The following is a 23,948-nucleotide window of genomic DNA, read 5'->3' as shown; positions in this document are numbered from 1 at the left end:
TGTTAGCCTTCATCCCTGTCAGGGCCGTGCTGGCTCCTTCTTACCTACTGTCCCCCAAGATCCCCAGGCCCTTCTCAGCAGAGCTGCTCCCTGGCCAAGCAGTCCCAGCCTGTACCCTGCAGGGCTTTAGTCTGTCCCAGACACAAGGCATTGCATTTGTCCTGGCTGAACTTCAAGAGGTTCCTGTCAGCCCATTCCTCCAGCCTAAGTCCATCTGTACGGCAGCCCTGCCCTTAAGTGTACTGACTGGTCACCTCAATTTGGTGTCACCTGCAACCTCGACGAGAGGGCACTCTGTCACCTCCTTTAGATATTGATAAAGATATTAAACAGGACAGCTCCCAGCATAGACCCCTGTGGTACTTGTTACTGGCTTCCAGGTAGAATACAGCCCATTAACTACTACCCTCCGAACCCAGTCATCCAACAAGTCTTTTACCCATCCGGTTGTCCACCTATCCTATGTCCACCTAGGACCATAATGTCCTAATTGAATACAAAATTATTGTGGTAGACAGTGTCAAAAGTCTTGCTAAAGACAAGGCAAATGACATCTACTGCTCTCCCCTCATCCAGAAATCCAGTCATTTCCTCACAGAAGACAATCAGCTTGGCAGGGCATCATTTACCCTTGGTAAATGCATGCTGCCTGCTCCAAACACCCTTCGTAACCTGCCTGTGCCCAGAAATGTGTTATAAGAGGACATGGATTTTCACATGGACTGCAGCAAGGCCGATCAGGCAGCAGTTTCGCAGATTGTCCTTTTGGCCTTTTCTCAGGATGGGAACACCACTTGTCTTTCTCCAGTCACTGGGGACCTCCCCCAGTCTCCATGACCTTTCAAATATGGTAAAGGGGGCCTTGCAGTGACATCAGCCAGCTCCCTTGGCACCCTTGAATGTAGCTCACCTGGTCCAATGGACATTGCTGGGTTGAGCCTTCCCAAGTAATCCCTGATTCGATCCTCATCCACTTCTGGTAGTTCTCCTCCTTGAACCCCATCTCTAAGCACAGAGACCTGGGAGACCTTGCTGGTGAACTCCGAGACAAAGATGGCCTTGAGTACCATCTCCTTCTGTTGTTACTAGATTATTTGACCATTCAGCAACATTTTCCTTGTTCAGCCTTTTACTACTAGAGCTGTGGCAAAAGCTCTCCTCGTTGCCCTTTAGGTCCCTTGCAAGTCTTAACTCCAGCTGAGCTTTGAATTCAGGAAAGAGGCTCTGTGTGATTCCTTTGGACGTTTGTTGCAGTTTTTGCACCACCACCGAAACCTGAGTTAGCTACTCTGAAGATGGAAATGTACTAGACTTTCAAATGCAAGCACTGAGACTATTAAGAAATGTAATATCTGAACGTCGTGAATAAGTCTCAGTATAAATCTTACTCTTCTGTATCTGCTTTGTTCTGCTTTGTCAGGGAAACCGGTAATAATTTAATAATAAAAGGGAACTAATGAGGCCCTATGGATTTGTGCCTCATGCTTGGATTATCCAGTGTCTAATAAAGTGTGAATTTTGACTGAAGCTTTTTCCATCCCGGGGGGAAAAAGCCACTCTCATCCGTGTGGATTCTCTGTGACTAATAAAGGGTGAGCTCACACAGCAGCTTTGGCTTAACTGGGAGTACAGGTAGGGTCACTTTCCACTACCTAGCTCTAGCTTCATGATACTTATGAAAATACGTTATCCTGGCGATCTCTACCCGCTTAACACAAATTTGGCCAGTAGGTTCAGGAGTTATTAGGGAGAACGGATAGATTGACAAAGACTGGTCCAAAGTCATTATGTAAGCCTCACTCACACTGAAACCGCTTCAACATTTTTACCACTTTGCACTTTGATGAACGACGTGTGCTTTTACTGTGGCGTAACTAAAACATACTAGCTACCTTGTCATAAAACCAATGCGGAGACAAGGCACTTCACTTTTATTGTGAGGTAAACCAAGTGAGGTCAAGCAAAAGCAGAAGCGCAGTTCTGACCTCTCCTAGCAACCCAGCTGTAGCTACTGCAGGAGCTTGTCTGATTTTACAGGTATGTAGCTATCATATTAATTAAGTTTTCACTGTGAACCGCCTCCCCCCCAAGAAACAAAACAAGGCCTTGTGCCACTGAAGACAAAGCGCAATGTAAATGACTGTATATATGGCAGGAGATGAACGTTAGCCTGTTCGGGGAATGGTGTCAGTCTCTCTCCAGCAGCATGGAATTTAGTGTGGGCAGAAATAAAACTGCCTGAAAAAAGACAAATTGGCGTGCGCTGAATTCCAGCCTACTGTGACTGCTACGCTCCTTCCACTGTCTCCCCTGAAGTGTTGCATGTATCCTCAGTCTGCTCATTCTTTTTCAAGTCTCACACACATTCTTTTAAAAATCCTCTCATCCCACTGGGTAAAAGAACTATGGTATTACACAATAGTGACCCAAAGTATAGGAAATCACAACAGCAATACTGCAGTTCAAAATAATCACATTTTTTTCTGCAAATCTGTCCTTTTCCATCCACCTGTTCTCCCCCATAAACACAAATGCGCTGAATGCTCTGGAAGCTGAGTACATCTGAGTGCGACACTGTGTGTGGCAGCTTCAAACAGATAATGTGATTTCTAATAAATACAGAACAAACCCCTAGGCCAAAATATTTTGCAAAGGGAGACCTTTAGTAGCACAGCACTGAAGAATCTTTGTGACTTTCATGCATATTATCTTCTTTGCAAGAATGCTCTTTCTCCAAAAAGGAAATGAAGCTCAAACAGAAAAAAACCCTGGAAACCACAGCTTTTATTAACTAGAGATGAAAGAAAGAATCTACACTTCAGTTTTACAGAGCAACAAACATCAGGCCTGATCTGAATGTTGTAGGCTCAGAAATCCAACCGGTGCACGCTGCACAACAGTGCAAATTCAGATTTGAGAAATCAGCAATGATCAGGCAGCAAGGGATGATGGGCTGGCTATTGCAACCTCTTGCATCAGATTGATGTTGTAAATTCAAGAATCAGTGGTGTTGTACTGGTTTCGAATTGGGGTAAGAGAGGGGAATCAGGCCTACTGAATGTTGTAAAGGATGACAAAAATGAAAATCTCATTTTCACTAAGAAGCAGCGATTCAAATCAACATTACCTTGAAATCTTGATCTATTTTTTTCTATTTCTCTTTTGTAATGTTAAAATATGAAAACATGCGGTCTCTTTTATTACATATGATCACACTATTTCAGTTCAATAGTTTCCTGACTGTACTTTCTAGGTGAGTTTATATTCAAAGTACTGGTTGCAACAGAAGAAATTCAACCGCCCTTGCTATGAAGCACACTTTGTCAAACATGGAGAAAACAGAAAGGCAGGTATCAAACATTTTCCGAAAATTGGGCTTTTGTACAGTGAGCTTTTCTCTCTCCACATGCCTTTACTGGCCGTTTCTATTCGAGAAAGGGTACTACGCAACATGCTGCTTTCTGGTCTTCCCCTGGCTGCTCAAAGATTTTCCTTTCCTGCTCTTTGGAGGGAAGTCTTGCATTCTTTCTGACGCTGTGAGCTGAGGCTTCGCTCGCATCCCGTCGCGCAGAGGAGCCCGACTACACTTCAAGGTCTTCCCCCCACTCCGTTACATCAGCTGTACAGCTGTTTCTCCCCGAAACACCTGCCAGGCTCACTCCCTGGCCTATTTTCTCTCCTTAGCCTCAATGTCACGCTTTCCTTTCACTACCCCAACTCTCTCCCTTTACCCCCGGTCCTCACGCTGCGGCGCGTCACCGCAGGCCCAGACACGCAGGGGCCTGACCCACGGACACGGGGGCACAGCCCCCGCCCCGCGCTCTCCTTCCCCTCCGCGCGGAAACAACGACGCCGACGTTGAGCGCCGTTAACCGGCCGCCGCCGCCGGGCCCGCCTGCCGCAGCGCGGCCACCGGGGCAGGCAGCGCGGCGCAGCTTCGTGCCCTCCGCGGAGTTTAAGCCAACTGCCCCGCACTTTTAGGAAGCCGGGGCCCGGGCAGGCCGGGCCGGCAGGCAGCCCCAGCTCCCGCCGGTGCCCGACCGCTCTCCCTCCCTGCCCCCGCCCGGGCTCTGCCCCCCCACCCCGAGCCCTCCAAACCCCGCCGAGGCCCCGCCCCCCCTGCCGTCGAACGCGCGTTCCCTTCCCCCATTGGCCGGCCGTGACGGCAACGGCGCGGCCTCCCCGGGGCGCAGGCGCAGCGGCGCCCGACCCGCCGGCTCGCGCGGGTGTCCGTTGCCCCGCCCCGCCCCCGCCCTCTCCCTCCCTCCCTCCCCCCCCCCCCCAACGGCTCGCCGCGAGCCGCCGCGGCCGTTGTTGTCAGTTGCGTCTCGGAGTCGGTAGCGGCGGGTGTTGGGGACCGGCGAAGCGGCCGCTAGCGGGGCGCGGGCAGGAGCTGCCACAGCCGCCACCCACCGCGGAGACCCCCGCGGCCCAGCCGAGCTCCCCGCTGCTGCCGCCGGGCTCTCCGACCTTTTCCTCCCCTTGCCACCGCCGTGCTGCCCGGCCCCGCCGCCGCTCCCGGGGCCGGTCGCGGCGGGCGCTGCCCATATGCGGGGGGCGGCGCGGGGCGCGGCGGCCCGAGGAGACGCCGCTGCCGGAGGCAGTAAGTTGTCGGCGGGGGCAGGCGGGGTTGGGCCGGGCTGAGCTCGAGCTGGGCCGGTGAGGATGGGGCCGGCCCGGTGGGGTGTGGTGGGCTCCCTCCCTCCTGTGCCGTCGCCTTTCCGTTTCTCCCGGAGCCGTCCTCGCCCGCCGCGCTCCTCCCGGCCGGCCCAATGGCGGCCTCGGCCCAGGAGGAGGAGAAGGAGGCGGCGCGGCGGGGGGACGTTTCCCGGCCGCCGAAGGTCGGTGTGTCGGTGCCGCCCGGGGCTTGAGGAGAGGGATTTGGGGAGAGGAGGGAAGCGGGTATCGCGGCGGCGGCTCGGAGGCAGCCTGCCGTGGCCCGCGTGAGCCCGCTGCCCGGCGAAGCAGTGTCGGTGCGCCGTGTTCCCACAGCAGCGGGAGCAGCGCCTGCGGGGAGGGGGGGTGTGCGCGACTGACATCTGACCCTGCCTGTTCGCCCCGGTGTGCCCCCGCCGTCCGCGCACCGCGGGGTCACCGCGGGGAAAAGTGGTGGCGAGTTTGCCCCTCCGCCGCCCTGCTGCCGTCGCCAGCTCCGCCTCGTCTTTTCTGTCGCTTGGAAAATAAATAAATAAATAAGCAAGTAGGGCGAAATCCCTCCGGTTAGAGGATCGGTCCAGTCACGGGTGCGTTTGGGGGGGAATGACGGTGCATCTTACCCCTCGGAACCAGATGCATAGCCAACAGGTTTGTTCAGAGTGCGAGCTGATGTCTTTTCTGCTTAGAGCTGAAGCACGCCTCTGACAAAGACTGAAAGCACAGGTATCCCTTTTTACTTGCCAATACTGGTATCGTTTCTGCCAATATATTCGTTATATTGAATTTACTGCCTTTAGGTCACTATAGAAATCCATTTGATGGGTAGGTATGTCCTGGAAAGGTTTCTTTGTGCTCTTTGCTGGGCAGATTTTAGTGCACAGATGGTTCTCCAGTAGTTAAAATTATAGAAGATGACTTTTTAAAACGTTTGTTGTTGATTTGCAGCCTCAGTAATAGCTAAAGGACAGATCTTTTTTTTTTTTTTTTAATTTATCTATTTATTTTTTATTACGTCGACTGCATAAAGTATTGGAGAACATCCACTAGGGGAAAATCCTATATTGGCCTGAGGGTGGCTGGAGACAACTGTGACCTATTTTCAAACTGGATTTTTTTTTTTTTAATTGGTAAGTGATGCTAGAACACCTGTGAAGGAGAAAAGCTAGCAACTAAGGGAAGAAAGCTTTGCATGGGATGTGAGAATGTGAAGACCTTCAGTTTTTTTTGTGTATGTACAGATAATTTCTTTCTGATCACCTTGTTTTCAAGAGCTTGTTAGGAGTAGATATGCAAAAAAAGTGGTTTCCTCAATGGTACCATTGCAGTTCCTGGAACAGCTGAAGTGTATAGAGCCATCCAGCATGAATGAATTGCATGCAAATCTGCTTACGCCTGCCCTCTGTAGTGCAGTCACTACTTAGTCATATAGGCTGCTTTTTGGAGTTGTTTATTATGAATGTATTTAGAGCTCCAGGCTCTGGAGAAGGACAAGTTTGATGAATCTCAGCAAAATGAATCCATATAAAACAGTGTTTACAAGCAAATATTTATTATGTTAGAATTAAGCAGTTCTTGGAAGACATGCACTGTTAGGGAGTGTGTTAATGGATGGTGTTTTTTAATAGCTTAAACTACGCCACAGAAAGTAGAAATTCAGCTGATTGTTGTTATTTTACTATTGCTTAGAGAAAAGGAATTCTGAACAAATTTACAAGACTGAACCATCATTGCTACATAATGCAATCAAATTCTGCACTGTGAAATGTTTAGCTAGAATAAGCTTTGCCCCTTTTATTTCTGGGGCATGAAAAATCTGAATTTGAAAATTTCACAATAAAAAGTAAGAGGGAGAAAGTCCAGCTTTTTCCACTTGTTTTTCTTGGAATATTCTAAATACCCAGAGAACTGGTGAATGATGACACAATGTTTCAAGTCATTAGGAAGAAAGGTTAGCTTCAATGCTGGAGGAGTACTTGGAAGACAAGGTATCTTCTAAGGCAGCACATCTGCTTAATTTGAAAGATTCTCTGTGGCTCACACCTGAGGCATCCAACAAAAGTAGTGAAAAGGACAGATGACATCTTAAGTGAACTTAATGACAAGCTGAATTTTTTTCTATATGCACCGTTGAGAAGCAGGAAAGTACAGATCTTACTGCTTACTGAAATTTCTCTGCAAATGACTGATGTTCCTTATATTTGAATTTTCTTGCTACAAGAACTGATATTCCCATGCAGTGTGGGTAGTTTGACATAGTCACTGTTCCCTGTTACACTGCGGATTCATGGTCTAATTTCTGATTATTTTAACAAATGGCATGTCAAGACTTTTTGATACAAATTTTAAAAGCAGACGTACACTTAATATGGTACTGCAGGCGATCTTCTGCTTGCAGTAGTCACCTTCCTCATGCACGGTTCTGACCAGCCTGGGTCTCTTCTCAGGCTTTTTTAATTCCATGCTTTAAATACCATATTTGAGTAATTCTTGTGCAGTCTACACCTTCAGTATGTCATCGTTCTTTTCGGTCTACTAGCAACTGTAATGCTGAACTAGTGCCTTTTTTGTCTTGCTTTGTTGCTTGTCCCTTTTTCAAGGGCACGCTATCCTAGTTTAGCTAGCTTTCTCCTCAGAATGCATCTCTCACAAAACTAATGCAGTTCACTTCTTGGATCTTCCCCTATTTTCAAAAATCTACTAGAGTGCGGTAGCTGTAAAACTTCTTGCTGCACTTCTGTCCATTTCTACTAGGTAGTATTTCTTAATTATGTCTTAAAATGAGAAACCAATGAGACGAGTTGTCCAGATTCGGGACACTGACTTTGTATATATTGCTGAACTGCAATTTATGGTGAAAATATTTAATATTAAATTGCATAAACCACTAACCTTAGTAGGGTCTTCCTTGCCACACTGCTTTCAAATGCTTAAATGCTACAGTATCTGTAATAATGTAAAATAGCAATTGTTTTAAAACACATTACAATATTATGTAAGAGCTAAAGAGGATTTGAAAAACTGTATATTCACTTGCGATTCTAGGATAACTTAACCTGGCAGAGTTCTAATATATATATAAGCTGATGAGGTCACCAATGTTAAGGACTCTCTTGAGGAAGAAAGTGCTGTGTAGTGTTTAACACTTGGGAAACATGAAACAGCACCTTCGCTCCTTGAAAAACTAAATCTCTCAATTGCACAGCAACCCTCTACCGCAATACTGGAGCACTGATGTTGCACTAACTTTTACAAAGTGTTTTTTACTTTTTGTTTCCTATGTCATTCTGTGTTTTCTAAAGCAGTTTCCTATGTGATTACAGACTGAACTTAAACCACCTTAGCTTGAGAGATGATAACTAAGATTTTGATAACTTTTATATTAAAGCATGATGAATTTCAGGTTTTTGACAGTTCCTAACTTATTAGGATGCTAGAAATGAGGGTAAAGTATTGCAACTAATTAGCTGCAGACTGAAATAAGTGTTATTTCTTAAGTAGGCTGTATCCCAGGGAGAAAATGTCAGTATTTCAATACTGAATTTACTTAATGTAAAAATTCAATGGTAAGTTTAATCATCTGAGGCACTGTTAAACAAATTAAGCTGTATGGAATTTGAGCTGTGAAATGGTACTTGAGAAATTTAGTAGAAAATGCTGTTATTTTTAATAGATGCTAACAATGCCTGCATATATTTGCATCTGAATATTCATATTTGAATCAATGTTTAACACTTTCACCTCCCTTGATACAGAATAAAGAAAATTATATTTGTGCTTATAGACCAAAGATACTGTTAGGTCTTACAGCAGTGGATTATATCATTATTGTTAAAACATTAAGCTGCCTTGAAGTACTTGGTGATTACTAGTGGAATGTTTAGTGCTCCTGTTAGTGTCTTTTATATACTCTGGGGTAGAAAAATACACTTTAAAAAAAAAAAAAAAGGCTCTGCTTACCTAGTTGCTGGAAGAGGGGAGGGGATATGAAACTAGCATCAGTAAATAATCTGAAAATACTAATAAACAGACTTTTGGAAAGGGTGAAACAATTCTAAGACGTCATGAATAAAGAGTAAATGAGGTGATTCTTCTAAAAGAGTCCAGATTGGTGGATAGAAGTTCAGCTTGTCTGTCTTTTTATAAAATATCTGCAGTAGATTTTCTCAAAATAAAAAAAAGATGTAATGTCTTATTTAAAAGATAGTGATGCCATTCTGAATCTCAGTAATACGGCTGCTCTCTCATATGCAAAGTATCTCTTCATGAGTTTTCATGTTCCCAGTTATTTTGAAAACAACACAGAAAAGAGGAAAATACGATGGGGTTTAGAATTGTGAAGCCTTTAGGAAGCTATTTGGATAATGCTTGTCGGCCTTTGAAAAGTAGCCTCTTGGACTCGAGTCCAGCTCTGTGAGTTATTTTTATTATATACAGAAATGACTGATCAAAACGCATGCTGCTTTCCATGATCTTTAGACTTTCCTTCTTTGATATCAGTTCTTGCTTGGTTAGGTTTATGGATGCTTATAACTAATATATCCATGTAAATTTCTTATAGTTGCCAAGAAGCTTTTCTGTCAGCAAGTACTGCAGAATCACTGCAAAACTTGATTATTTCGGTTGAAACTCGTTTATTGTACATTATAGCATCAGTTGTCTGAACAAAATTTTAAAAGTAACTTAAATTATAAAAAGAAAATACTAGTAGGTATCATGAAATTTGGAGCAAGACCTTTTAAAAATACTATCATATTACATATTGACTGGTAGAAGATAACGTAGAGGACATGATCGTTTGGACAGATCTGTTATTGTTCTCTTCCTCTGAGCGGCTTTAGATCTTAAGTGATCTGTATTGCTGAAGCATCTAATAAGCAAACAGGGTGGTGGTGTGGGTTTTATAAATTGCTTTTCATTCAGTTACATAACGGACTTTGAGATTAGGCATAAGAGGAAAACGGGCAACATGAAATTAAGTGCTTTTGTTACTGTGGCTGATGTGAAGTCTTCCAGTGGTGTAAAGCTATTGTTGAATTCTCAAACCCATAGGGTAGATTGCATTTGTGTCTTGTGTAATACCTCCTCTTAGAAATGGAAAGTGCCTTGTGAACTACAGCGATTATCTGCATAGTTATGAAAGTATTTTATGCTTTTAAAACATTTCACAACTAGAGGCAGTTGGAACCATTGCCAGCAACTACAGATGATGGGTTTGTATATGGAAAGGCGTTTGATCACTGCTAGTGCATTTATCTGCTTAGTGGCTTTGGTGTGTTTTCTGTAATTATCATCTTTGTTATTACTATTGCTGTCTTGCTATTGCTTTTTAACATATACCTACGTGCTTGTATCTTTTTCACTCAGTGAACTGTCATGAAAGAAAAAGGAAGCATGCAGTCTTGACTTAGTGAGGGATCTTGAAAGATCAATTCAAATCCAGTGCTGCTTTTTTCACTTGGTGTTACTGAAGCCTTACGAAGGTAACAGCTGTAAAGGGGAGATTCTACAACACAGTTCTCAAACTTTAGTTTGCTTTCTGCTGGTGTTTTGCAAACCACTTAATGCAACTTTGCAAACAGCAGAACTTAGGCAGCAAAGCTTCAGCTTAGCATGTTTGATGTGACTGTGCTCATCTGCAAGAAAATAAGATGCTTAACACCAATTTATAGATTTAAAACTTTGGAAACATCTTGTCTAAGACAGAACTGTGTTCTTTAATCTACTATCTCAGTCTTGTATCATGTATATATTTTTTTGAGCTTAGCTTTCAACACATCAGAGTTGTCTCAAAGCCTTGCTTTTAGTTCTCGGGTCATGTAGACTCTCATAATTTATAGTTATAGAAGTTAGCACATTTTTATAGATGTGGGAGAAATATCACATGCGTGCATCCCCCCCATCTCTCCCTTTTATATATGCGCCCAGGAGCAATGTTTTAAGCTTATTGGTCTGCCAAATATTTCTGCCGCTGCCTGTTCAGTGAATAATGGACCTTACAGTTGTAGCATTCTTGTTTAGTATTCTGTTTCTATTTCCGATTTGAATACTAAGAAGAGTTAAGGCTCTTATTCAATAGCTCTTATGCCTGCAACACATTCTAAAATAATGAAAAGTTGACCTTTGACTACAGATTTCACAAATGCTTAACGGCTAAACTTTATTAGCAATTGGCAGCTTTGTTTCTGTCTCATACCTTTTCTAAGCAAAATTCTGAAGGCTACTTAAAACTAGCAAATACTATTAAGTTATGCAGGTTAATTCTTCACGTTGTCTTTGGAATACAGAGTTACTTGATAACTCTTAACTTTGTTCATCATGTTAGGTGTAGCAATGCTGAACAATGGAGAGATTGACTGATTTATCTTGACGTTTCAGTAAGAGCACTGTGAGGTGCATTATGCTGCTGTGAGAGCTGATGATGAGGCCTCATGAAAATAAAAGATGCATGTACACCTTGAAGTTTACAATGCTGTTGTGTTGTGGAACTTGTTAAGAGCAGGAGAGTTGATCTTGTCATGCGGATTGTCATCAGTGAAGATGAAGATGTGGTACAGTCATGCAAAGTTTAAAAAGTATACCATTGGGTAGCACTGCCTTCATAAGGGCTGGGTTATAAAACCTGACTCCTCCCCCTCCATCTCCCCGCGAAGAATGCTGCATCTGTAAAGTGTTTGGCTGTAGGACAGGTATAGATTGCTGTTGTCTCCTGGAGTACCTTTGAATGGTGTTTGTGAAAGTGTAGCTCACAGAAGGGTGGAGAAGAAAGGGCTTTGCTGGACCTATGTGGGGAAACAAAGGGAAAATAGAAATTTTCCAGATTTTAAATCCCGTATAGTGCCTTGCCTGTTCAAGGAATACTGAGTAGCATTGGATTTAAAAAAAAAAAAAGTTAGAAACGCTCTGGAGGAATTGAATCATGATACTGATCAGGCCTCAGTCTGCACAAAAATGCAGTAGTGAAATAGTAAAATCAATGTCTCTGTAAAAATGCTATTTTGAGAGAGGATCTGTATGTTAGATACTTTTGATCCGAGTGTTGCTCAGTCTTTCCTGTGCCCTGCTCAGGCATGTCCGGTGGCAGTGCTGTGTGAATAAGCATGTATCTTTCAGAAGACACACAACTTTTTTTTTTAATTGCACTTTTCTGAGTGGGATAACTGTTTCTTTGATATCATTATGACGTCCAAATTACAGCTTCCACGAGAACATCTCAGCAAAGTGCTTTTAGCCTGAAACAACAGCTGTGAGAAGCCTGAACAGTTCTCTTCTCAGAAGGAAGAGCACACTAGTTTTGTGTGTGATATGATTAAGCATGCATGTTCTTCATACTTCACTCGTGTGACACTTTTTGCTTTGTACCTGTTTCTAGCATGTTGGCTTTCCCTCCCTTATATAAAAGGAAAGGTGATCCCAGACCCTGGCAGGAAAAGGGATTCATATATTGGTAAAGGTGCAACATCTCTACATATAAATAGTGGCTTATTTTGTCACAAAGATAGACATGTAGATTAGACTGTGAAGATGTTTTATAGTAGAATGGCAGATAAAATATCAATAGGAAATATAGGAGTAATGTTAAAAAATTGTACTTGCCTTGTTATTTATGTTAGTTTTGATATTTCCTTCAATATAGTCTTGGATTCTAGCTATTTGTATAAATGGCTTCCTAAGTCGAAAACTGTTTTTGAATCTCTGATCAGTATGTATAAAATTTTGGTGTACTGATTTTAGGGAGAGTAGCAGCATAAGACTTATTTTCAACATATAATTACTTAGTAAATAAATAATTGGTACAGATGTTGTTAGTCATGTGAGGCACAGGAAACCAAAAGGTGAGACAGGATGAAAATCATTTTCTCTTCCTTGAATGTGTGCTGTGTATGCATCTTTCTGAACTACTCATCCTAAACTTTCTGTTACAGAAAATGAAAACATATGCTTTTAAGAAATTATTCACTTGATATATTTAGCTGTCTGCTTTAGGATGTGATTCCTTTCATTGTAGACTCCTTTTTTCTATTGCCTGAATCTCCATTTACCGTGAAGGGAGGCAGGAATGGCTAGCTGTCTGTGGTGAGATGAGTCCTGCTCAAGATTACTTCAGATTTCGTGTCTATTAGCCAAGTAACGCAGGGGAGCTTTTTGCAATGATAGTATTTTAACTTTTGTTGAAACAAGATTCTGAATTTTCATTTTCTACAGTAGGAAACTCTTACCTTAATTTCTGTAAGATGAACTAGGCTGATCTCATACATCATATATAATCTAATTGAAACTTTGTGGACAGGGTGAAGTACTTAAGGAAGAAGTAGTGTCTCTGAAACATGCTGTTTTTCTAAACAGAAATCTATTAGATATCTGTTCATCCATCTCTTAGATGGCTGAATCATAGTACTGTTAAACTTAAGATGCATGTGTTATTACAAAACTGCCTCTGTACATCTTTATTTAAAAAAAAAAAGCTATTCACAGTAGTATATGAGATAGGGTATTTGAGTTTTTTATCGTAGGCAGAGTCTGTTTGGAATCTATTTACTGGTAAATGTCTGCATTGCATAAAAAGAGTATCAGGAGCGTAGCTGAATCCTGGTATAGTTAGGGAAAACTTTATTCTGGAAACCATATTAGAGACAGGGATTAAATGCTGCTAGTGGTTAGTAAAATTCACTAGCTAGAAAACCCAAACTCACTAATGCTGAAAAATGAGCTCACAAAAGACTAGAGATAATGTGAGTTAAAGGAAATACAGGTAAATATTTTCTGTGATATAACAATATAACTGGTTCTTACATATTTTTCCTCAGGCTGTTGTTTGGTTTTCTGCCAAAGCAAGGCCTGCTAAAGTTCTAGTTCATGATTCTGTCATGTGCTACAATTTGCAGTTCCCTCATTTGTACGGGTAAAGCTGTTCAAGAGTTCACATTGTAAACCGGATCACTTCAGTGATTAAAAATAACCCCATTTTGGGATGTGACGATAGTAGTTGCATTAAATCTGGAAGCTTTTGGTGATTCATTTTATAATTAGTCCCCAAAGTTTTACTGGTGTAACTGAGGAGAGACAATGAACTGCGTAGGAAGGGTCACAGAGGCAGGAGGTGACAAACTGGTTTCTGCTCTAAAGTTAGTACCTTGTGAAACTGGACGCTTAGTTGATCCTTAAGTGCTTTCAAAGTTTTGCTTTCTTCATAGTGAGAAACTGAGGAAAAAGAAATTACTTGTCTTCTCTGACAGGGTAATGCTAGTGCTGAAAACAGTCTAGATTTTTGGTCTCAGTCAGTGCTCTGAAAAGTATAAATGTAGTAACTGCATTTTTTTTAAACTAGCGTATTTAAATTGTAATCAAGGTTTGTATGTATTTGCACTGTGACAGTTCTGCATCCATTTTCTACTAATGGACAATTATTTGTGGTATGTTCACTTCAAAGCATGCGTGCATCCAAGATCCTTCTGCTTAGCTCTGAAGATCTATTTTAAAACCATAGAATTAAAAGTTAGTTGGTCTATTGTTGAGAAAGTGTTAACTTAAACTATTTGTGAATCTGCATTTCATTTTATTTCAGCTAATGGGGCTGCAACATTAATAAGTGTAGTTCATCTTCCATTTCTGTGAGCTTTTATCCTATTGATTGCTGTTTGACTTGTTTCTCTGGGGCTTAAGCATAACTGATTTTTGCTGGAATCTTGTTGACAGGTTGATGTTTGTGTATACTGTCATCTAGAAATAAATCTCATGCTGAGTTTATATAAAGATGGTTGAAAATGTGCCAAGTGAACAAACAATTATGTACAAGTCCCTTCCTTGCAACTGAATGCTGCAGATATTTAAATTCAGACAAATTACGTTCTGTTATATCTCTTTGGGTTTACTCTTTCCCCTTTCTCTGCCAGGGATGGAATCTCCTCCTAGAATTGAGGAAAAGCTAAATCAAAATGGACTGAAGGTCCCTTTTTTATTTTTATTTTTATTTTTTTTAAAAAACCTCAGCCATCCTTATTTCTTCCAATACCAAACCTAGGTTGTTGGGCCACACACTAAGAAAGCTCTACTTTGTATGCATGCAAGTGTGTGAGTGTTGCTTTTGAATCTGAAACTTAACGGAAAATGTCTCTTAAAGCCATGATTCCTGTGGGAGCAAAGGAGTTCCATGACCTGGGCCAGAGTTGTGGGATGGGATGAGTTCTTGTGAATAGAGTTTTAAGTCTTGAATGTGACTTAATACTCAACAGAGAAACAGTCTGTGAAAAGTTGAGCGCTGGAGTTTGTGCTGTTGGCAGCTTGTATTACAGAATGGCTATTTAATGTATTTTGACCCTTTTTCAACTGCTTTAAGGGGTCTAAAAAAGATCAATTTAGCAGAGAATATTGAATATAGGATTCATTACGGGCAAAAACAGACTTGTGGGGATAGGCAGTGTCCTAGTAGCAGTTAAAAATGATTGTCTCTAATTGTAGGGGTTTTTTGTGTTTGTTTAACAGAAGCAATGAAGAATCTGGTTAGGGTGCTGTGGAGGTGGCCGTGCTTTAGAGCAGCATTTTTTTTTTGGAAGATATTTGCAGTCTCTTTATGATTCAGACTCTGTAGTCTCACAACTGGATGGGGCACAGCAGATGAGTAATTTAGTACTTCATACAGATTTAAGGGTAGGCAGTTTATGCGTGTTCATGGTTTACTTCAAGCCTGCTTTGTAGGGATTTGGTCTGTGTGATGGAACGTTATAAGCTATAATAATGAATTATGAAAACATTGTATCAGCTCTCAGTAGTCAAAAAGCACGTTGTCATAAAGGAATGTAGAACAAACAGAATAGTATGTTTAAATATTTATATATTAAGAATATTTATATATTATATTATAAAGTATCAGTCCATTGTATATACATATCTTGAATAGAGTGTATGCTCCTGGTCTCTTCTTCCTCACTTTCAAAGAAAATATAGTAGAATTGTACTGGAGGGAGGAAGGAGACTGTAAAATCATGAGCCACTTGAGGCAAGTAAATGGGGTCTCATAGTTCTTGTTTTGGAACAGACAGTGAATGAGAAGATGCATGTACTATCAGGATGTTCAAAGCAAACAAGAGGAAGTGGTTCTTGTTGCAGCACATAGTTAAGCTATGAAGCTCCTTCCTCCCGGATGTTCTTGGTACTAAAAATGTGTATAGGTTAGTAAAGCTGCACGGTTTCAGGGTGGGGAAAAAATCCATACAGGGTTGTTAAACACAAAGTCACTGTCCTGTGATGCAAAGAAACATGAGCCTGTTGAAGCTTGAACCTGTTAAAAGATTAGGAGGGTTTCATTATGTGGTGTTACATGTGCTGTTTTCCTGTGTTCTTCCCTGTGCATCCTCTAATGGTCACTTGCCAGGTGGAATACTGTTCTAGGTGGACCTTTGATCTGATGTTGTATGTTCTTGTCTAGTTTTGTGCTTTCTGGAATAATAATAGGATAGTACTGCCTGGTAATCTGGCAGGTAGGGGAAACTTATGCAAGATCAGCAGTATGGGAACTGTTGGGAAACCTACATACCAACCCCACGGAAGCTTCAGTCCATTATAGTTGTACAGCTTTTGTGTGCAGAGCAACCCTTGGTATGTGATTTTTTTAATATCATGCATGAAAGCTAGTTGCTAAAACATGAAGAGCCTACTGCTGAATAAGTAGAGAATTGGTCCCCCAGAACCAGCAGTCTCTCTCTAATATGAAATTGTCCAACCGGAGAAATATTCCTCCTCCTCTCTCTACCTCCTTGTTTGTCCAGTAAAACTACTCACTAGATGGGCACAAAGAAGACTGAGAAGAAAGCTTTGCTGGTTGGATGGTTACTGGAAGAGTAATAGATATTTTTGAGGGGAATCCTGGAGGCATGGTTGCCAAATAAAGTATGAGTTTTGGTTCTGACTTATGCATCTGTGCAGCACATACTGCATTAAGTGGTGTGTATCTATGCAATACTTGACCTCCCTACGTGTGTGAGAATAGAATTACTTTGAGTTGAGAGTATATTATATATGTGGTGTGTATTAGAGGAAATGTTGTGTGAATGATTTGAAAAGCAGATTTTTGTTTTGCTTTTCCAGTGGAAGGTTCTGGATTTGAATGACTATGTCCTAAGTTTGCCAGAAAGCTCTTCACTTCTTGACTGTTGCTTTTAAGCTTTGGTAATTTTTCATTCTAGTTTTATGGGAATGTGTTTCTGTAGTGTATCTTGCATAGCCAAATCCGAAATAACTTTTCAAGAAAGAAGTTTTTTTCTAAGTTTATAGGAAACTTATTAATGACTTCTCAGTGCCAAATTTTGATACTATCATATCTACTAATGAAATGGATTGATTTTTGGAAGATCTTCTAAAGTATAGTGCTTAATGGCTGACTGAAAGAGTGCAGTTAATTCCTCCCCCCCCCCCCAAAAAAAAAAAGTTGTTGTTAATTTTTTAAAACTTACATAAACTTTATTTCTTTAGTAAAAGTAATTGTTGCCCTTATCCTATTCCTTGGCCAACTTGTGAAGTTTCAGAAGTTGATTATCTCATTCAAATTTTATAGGGGTGGAGGTCTCAAACTGAATTCCTACAGACTTTTTGGAAGTAGACAGCTGGCTAGAGAAGAGGTTATATCATGGCTCCAGCTGAGAGAAGCAGTAAGGTGAGCTTGTTAAACATCAGAGAATCCTCATAGGACCCCAACCTTGTAATTGAATCCATATGAAACCAGATTTATAAGTTTCACTGCTTGTGAAATAACTTGTTTAGCAGGGAATGTTTTTAATCTAATGCTAACATTTCATCTTGAATAACTAATGTAAGGGGACTATTTGTTTGCCAGATTCCTTTTCAAAGCTTTTCTTTTTGAAGTTCAGTTTTGAAGCTGAGAAAATATATTTTAAGGAGTTTTTTTTTTTCCGGCTTTTTTATTTAGCTTGCAATAAGTCATCTAATTTTCATACTTCTGGCTGCTTTGTACTCAAGGTAGGAGAAATGGATAGCTTTTTGATAACTACAGGTTGTTGTTAAACTTGTATCTAAGTTAAAGATGCAGGAAAAGTTTTGGGGAAGTTGTCTGTGTGAAATAAAATGACAACGAGGCATAAGACCTTCACAAACAGGTTTGAATATGAGCATTTTATAAGTTGGCCCTTGCTTGCTTAAATGCTAAATTAATTGCCAAGCAGGAATTCAGCACAAAAAAGCTCAGCTCCTGAGTTCTCTCCCTCCCTTCCCACGTTTCTTACCCTTCCCCCAACTCATTCCCAGGACCGTTGAACATAATGCAGCCTACGTGCACGTTTTTTAAACATCAGTTTTTATAACTCCAGTCAAAATATTTAACAAAACATTTTTATTTAGGACTGAGAGTACCTCTGGCCCAAATGTTTTATTTCAGCCTATAGAGCTTTATTTGTTTGTTGTAACTGCAGTATTGATTAACTATGCTTAAACTTACCAGAGTAACAAAATGAAATCTTACGTGTCAGTCTGAGCTACGCTTAACAGGAAACGGTTAAAAGGGCAAAGATTAAAGTCCAAAGTTGTGCTCTCAGAACTTTGTATTACAAGAGGACAGTTTCATGCTGCAATGTGAAAGTGGATGTCAAAAATCTAAGTTAAATCAAGCGTTTTCCTCTTGTCAATGCTATGTGCAGCCCAGATGATTTCTAAAATAGTTGGAAATCTTGTAGATTTCAGCTTTGTCAATAATTTTTCATAGCACTGATTTCTCAAGTGTTACTTGCAAGGTCTCTAACTTGAAAACATGAAGGCTACCTAGTTTTAGAGGAATTTTCATCGTTGCACTGTTGAAATTCACTTTCTTCAGGCACACTGATAGTATAGTTCCAGACATCTACTCATCACCATTGCTTATCAAACCCCTTCCAAAGCACTCTTGAGTTTTGTAAGTAGTCTATAGTAATGTGTTAATGTAGCTTTAGGAGAATTACAGGTTAATAATTTTGCTTAATTTACACAAATATATAATCTTGTCTCTTTATTTTTAGGTATGCTTGGCTGTGACAATGGATTATTTATTTGTATCAGATACTCTTATATGAAAAGATCACATTTCCAAAGAGCTTAAACATTATTTCATCTCCTGAAACAGTATGGCAGGCTTCAAACGAGGATATGATGGAAAAATTGCAGGATTGTATGACTTGGATAAAACTTTGGGCAGAGGTCATTTTGCTGTGGTCAAACTTGCTCGACACGTCTTTACAGGTGAAAAAGTAGCAGTAAAAGTAATCGACAAGACTAAACTGGACACTCTAGCCACTGGGCATCTTTTCCAAGAAGTCAGATGCATGAAACTTGTCCAGCATCCCAATATTGTACGACTATATGAAGTGATCGACACCCAGACTAAGCTTTATCTTATCTTGGAGCTGGGTGATGGAGGAGATATGTTTGATTACATCATGAAACATGAAGAAGGTCTAAATGAGGATCTGGCAAAAAAATATTTTGCTCAAATAGTTCATGCTATATCCTACTGCCATAAACTGCATGTAGTTCATAGAGACCTAAAACCAGAGAACGTGGTCTTCTTTGAAAAACAAGGACTTGTGAAATTGACTGACTTTGGCTTCAGCAACAAATTTCAGCCTGGAAAGAAGCTCACCACAAGCTGTGGATCTCTTGCATATTCTGCTCCTGAGATTTTACTTGGGGATGAATATGATGCACCAGCAGTGGGTAAGTTCTCTTTGTATTCAGCCAGTAATCTAAATTCAAGTACTATAACGTTGTATCACTCTATTTTCCCTTTCAAAATAAGGTAAGCCAGCTAATCAGCGAGAAGTAATGCTATAAGTTGAAAGTTACTGAACAGCTTTATTTGAATGAGGAAATACAAAAAAAATTGTCAAAAATGCTTAATTTCTTTATTTTATATGGAATGATGCAATTGCATTCATTATAAATAATTATGGGAATTTTGTTAACACTAAGGTGAATACAGTTGCATATATTCATATTTGCTTTGTTAGGGAAAACCCATCTCCTTTTCAGAAAATTGTCTGTCTTAATAACTATAAGTGATTCTTTTGTGTTCAGTTTAGCCAAATAAGAATGACATTTACATTTTGAGCCCAGGCTGCTTATGTATTCTGCTGTAAGGTAGTAGAAATCCAATTTTTAATGGATGCTGTTTTAGTTTCTTGTCCCTTCCTTTGATAGCTAAGGAAAGCTTTAACTCCTTTTTCTCCCTCTCTGTCTTGCTCCTCTGGGAATCTGAAAGTAGGGGTGAAGTTTCCAGTTGTTCTTGTGTTTAAAAGGTAAGGGAGACAGTAATATGTAAATTAGCTTTCATTGCTCATTTCAGTGCTCTAGGTGACCCTGCTTGAGCAGCGGGGGCTGGACTAGATGGTCTCCGGAGGTCCCTTCTAACCTTGGCTGTTCTGTGATTCTGTGATTTTTTTTTTTTTTTTTTTTTTCCAGCTAGAAAGTTGCAGTGTAGTAGACAGGCTGATAAGGATACTTCTTACTCTTCTATTAAGTTTCCTGCTTATGCTATTAGAAATAACTTAGAGTGTGAGATTTTTTTTTTCCTTTTAATAGCTGTAAAAGCTGTTAGTAGAGTCACTGAATACTGTCCTGTTGTCATACGGGTTGCCCCTATCTGTTAGTTGAGGTTGAATACACTTTCTATATGTAGCAGATTGTAGAATTCTAATTGATGCTTTAAAAATAGCTAATTGTACTCAAAACTCCATGCTCTTATGTACCTGATATCTCATAGTTTATTCTTTTATGACACTCAATAGGACTTTGTACACAGCTGTGCATCTATTCTGGTACGGATACACTAATGACTGTAGTGGTGATAGATAAAACTTGAGACTGAATTGTAGCTTGCCTGACTCTTTTTCTTTGGGTGGGGGGAAGAGGAGGAGGGGGATTCAATAGAAGTGCTCATTTACCTGAGATAAGGCTCAACTTACTTCGTATGCTGGCAAGGTACTTGTGCACATTGTAGAACTAATAGTCTTATTTATATTAAAAATATTTTTAGTAATTAGATGTTACGGTCTTTGTTTAAATGTCACTTTATTCTAACTTTGAATGGGTATTTTGCTGGGGTTCTCTGGAGTTGAAAATACTTTCTAAAATGCGCTATAATTAGGAATGCTAGGTGTCTGTTTTTTGTCTTTTTGCTTATCAGTGCTGATGCTACAGTGATGTTTGACATGGTGATTTCTACTTAGTCAAATGTTCTAGATAAGTTGTTTCTGATTTTATCAGTGACAAACTAGAGAACCTAAATCCTGAGCTCTTCTGTGTAAGAGTACCTCTTCATGAGAATTTCCTGAAATCTGCATCTACCTGATTGTAGTGGCCTCTGAAACTAGACGGGAAAATGCATTTGTTAAATGTTCTGTAAAACTCCTTCTATGCATTACTACTTAAAAATGAAAGTGGTATAGTGATCAAGTTTTGGAGAATGGGCAAAAAAACTGAAGCCTTCAGACTGCTGCCCAATTGAAGATTCTTGGAAGAAAGCGGGTATGAGAGGATTACTTTCTTGGAGGAGAGGGGCCATTATGAGCATATGGTATGTATAACTCTAAGGAGAGAGGGTAAATTAACCTATATGAGCAGTAGATGAGAACAGTTAAGACGAGGAAGAGAGGAACTTAAGAGGAATGGGAACTCGGAATCAGTTTGAGGTTTTTGAAGGTTTGTACAGGATATGGGAACTTGGGATGCTACTTAGAAGTAGTGATCTTCTGATTTTATTGCTGTTTTAATCATTTTTGACGCTGCATTTCATATTTCATTATGATTGAGCTTCCTTCTATTGCAGCTTTACATTAATTTGAAAGAGAAGTCATCACTAATATGGAATAAATGGTAACTGCAGTGGTGCTTTATGATAGCTACATATCGCTTCATCTATGAGTGGAAAGAGGCTTAAGACTTGTTGGAGTATGCCTTAGAGAAAACTAATACAGATGACTTTATTTTTTGAGGGTTACCTTCAGAAATAGATGGTAAAATAGTATAACTTCTTTGTCCAGTTCTATATATGAGGATATTGTCTGTAATATGGAAATGTTAGGGCTTGTCTGAGGAAGATACAGTTTCACTATTTTGTTTTGGAAGATACTTCTCTCCACTTATTTTGCAGAGCTAAACTGAAGAGTGTTTTGAATCCAACTTCATTCTAAAAACTTTGACCACATGGTCCAAATTGAATTCAGCAGTTAGGCAGACTTTGTACCTCTTCATGCTGCCACCATTCTTACATTTATCATTTCAAGTGTTTCTTATAGGACCGTGTGAACTTTTAAATGATAGTATTAGAAGAAAATGGTTGAATCAGTTAACAGAAAGAGCATCTCGGCTGGTATAGAGTGGGTTGATGTGGACAGTAGAAAAACTTACCAGAAAAAGAATTTCTTCCAACTTTTGGTTAAAGATGGTAGCTAAGCTCTTTTGCCTAAAATATTTAAATAAACATCGGTAATAGTTTTTGCTTATTTATTCCCCAGTGTACAGTCTCAGTTGCTGGATACTAGGCCTTCTCCCTAGCCTGTTGGACAGATTGCAATGCTTGTGTTCAAATGTTGTTAGTGACCCAGTTTTCATCACTTTGTAATGCAGTACAAAATTTTTAGAATATAAAGTACTGTCAGTACAGTAGTTAGAGTAACAATATAACTATCAAAGTTTACTCTGAGTTGCCAGAAAGATAATATGTCCTTGAAGAGTCCAAATTTTCCTCTCTAACTGTGAATAAAAGGTAAGATATACTATGCAAAGACTTGTGTTTCTTAATGCAAAGATTTTAAAGAAGAAAAATTTTCTCCAGGGTTTTCTCTAAACCCTTCCAACGAGCAATAAGTAAGCTTTAGAAAACCTTTTTTAACGTTTGAAGAAAAACTTTCATGCTGAGATAAGGTCTTGTGTGGACCACAAGTTTGTATAAATTCAGATCTAGACATGCTTTTTCAAAAGAAAAAAGTTACCCCAGAGATATATTATGAAGTTAATTGTGCACAATGTCTTTATATAGCCTTAAATAGTGGCAAAGTGCTGTGAACCAATTCACCTATTGGCTGAGTATGGCTTTTAATATTGCGAGATTAATAACTGACAATGGCAAAGGTATTTCGCCAGTTGGGGTGCAATTATGTTATAGCTGAGCCAATATAAAAGCTAGCTGCTGGTGAGAAAGGAGGTTATACTTTCTCTTGTGTGACTGCATGGTCCTGCCCCTCTGTGAGCATCTGACCACTTCATAAATAATTTAAAATGCCAAAATAAAGCAGGATTGCCCCATTTATACTTTGCTCATTTGAAGGTAAATTTGCAATCATGATAATCTTAAAAGAAAAATCCTTTTGCATTTATCCAAATTTGTCATTATATTAAAAAAAAAATTTGCAAGAAAAGAAACTGAGCAATATCTACAGCTGACTTATTTTTTTGCCATAGACTTCTGCCACAGATGTGGCTTTTCTGATGTCTTATGAACAATATTAGAATGAGTATATAAAGGAAAGGACTATTTACTTTTTTTTTTGCCATGAAGAACTGATATATATGGGGCAAGTCTTTTAAGTTGTATGCTTAATAAATGTTATGCTGAAGCTTGCGTTATCAAAAACCGTTTCTGCTAGTTTAGAGATCAGTTTCCTCTTTGTGATGCTACTTAAAGGTTTTCACACTCGAAGAGAGACTAGTTAGCTTAGCTCTGTCATTTCCTTTTATGTTTAAGGTTGTAGTTAAAATGCTGCAAGAAGAAAATTGAGCAATGGTCATATTTCCCAAGGTTCTTCAAAAAGCTGAGCAAGTTAGCTGTTGAGAAGTTCTGTCAGTTGTAGTTTCCCATGTTGTTTTTGCACTTAATTAAAATTTGCTTGTAGTCCAGGTCTAACTTACTGCCCAGGTGGCCAACCACCTGGTAGCATTCATTGCTGAAGTAGTTAGATGCTGACTTTTCTTGCACAGCTCAAACCTAGATCTTCTAATGATACAGTAACGTGTAATAGACATATGTATTCATTATCTAGACATATGTTTACTATTATTAAGGAAAGTAGCGGACTTGTCATGCATGTTTTTCCCTTTCCTGAGACAATGATTCTGCGTTTAGACCCACTTTGTGTCTGTTGGAATGATCCCAAATGCTTTTGTTTTTTCCTTTGTTGCATCAAAATCTGTAAGAGCTTCATATTTACATATAGTGTTCAGATAAATGTGTTCAGTCTTTCAAAGCCTCAACTCGCCTCACCCACGCTTATATGGTGTTTGTGTATGGCTAAATATCTCTGACCCTTGCTGGCCTGAAT

General features: G+C 40.1%; 1 protein-coding gene across 2 annotated transcripts in view; it reads left to right on the top strand.

Annotated features, from left to right (window-relative positions):
• Positions 1–4,465: 4,465 nt before the first annotated feature.
• The window catches only part of SNRK (SNF related kinase), a 43,555-nt gene continuing 24,072 nt past the window's right edge, over positions 4,466–23,948 (top strand). Inside the window, exons 1-3 of one of the 2 annotated variants that reach the window (XM_068935540.1) lie at positions 4,466–4,603; positions 17,204–17,302; positions 18,654–19,347. In XM_068935540.1, coding sequence (XP_068791641.1) covers positions 18,759–19,347 — 589 coding nt within the window. In that variant the 5' untranslated portion in view covers positions 4,466–4,603; positions 17,204–17,302; positions 18,654–18,758. The remainder of the gene's footprint in view (positions 4,604–17,203; positions 17,303–18,653; positions 19,348–23,948) is intronic. The other variant, XM_068935541.1, reaches the window with a different exon arrangement.

Source organism: Struthio camelus, chromosome 2 (genome assembly GCF_040807025.1).
Source record: "Struthio camelus isolate bStrCam1 chromosome 2, bStrCam1.hap1, whole genome shotgun sequence".
Taxonomy (NCBI): Eukaryota; Metazoa; Chordata; class Aves; order Struthioniformes; family Struthionidae; genus Struthio; species Struthio camelus.
Note: the sequence above shows the minus strand (reverse complement) of the source record. Positions and strands in the feature narration are given on the sequence as shown.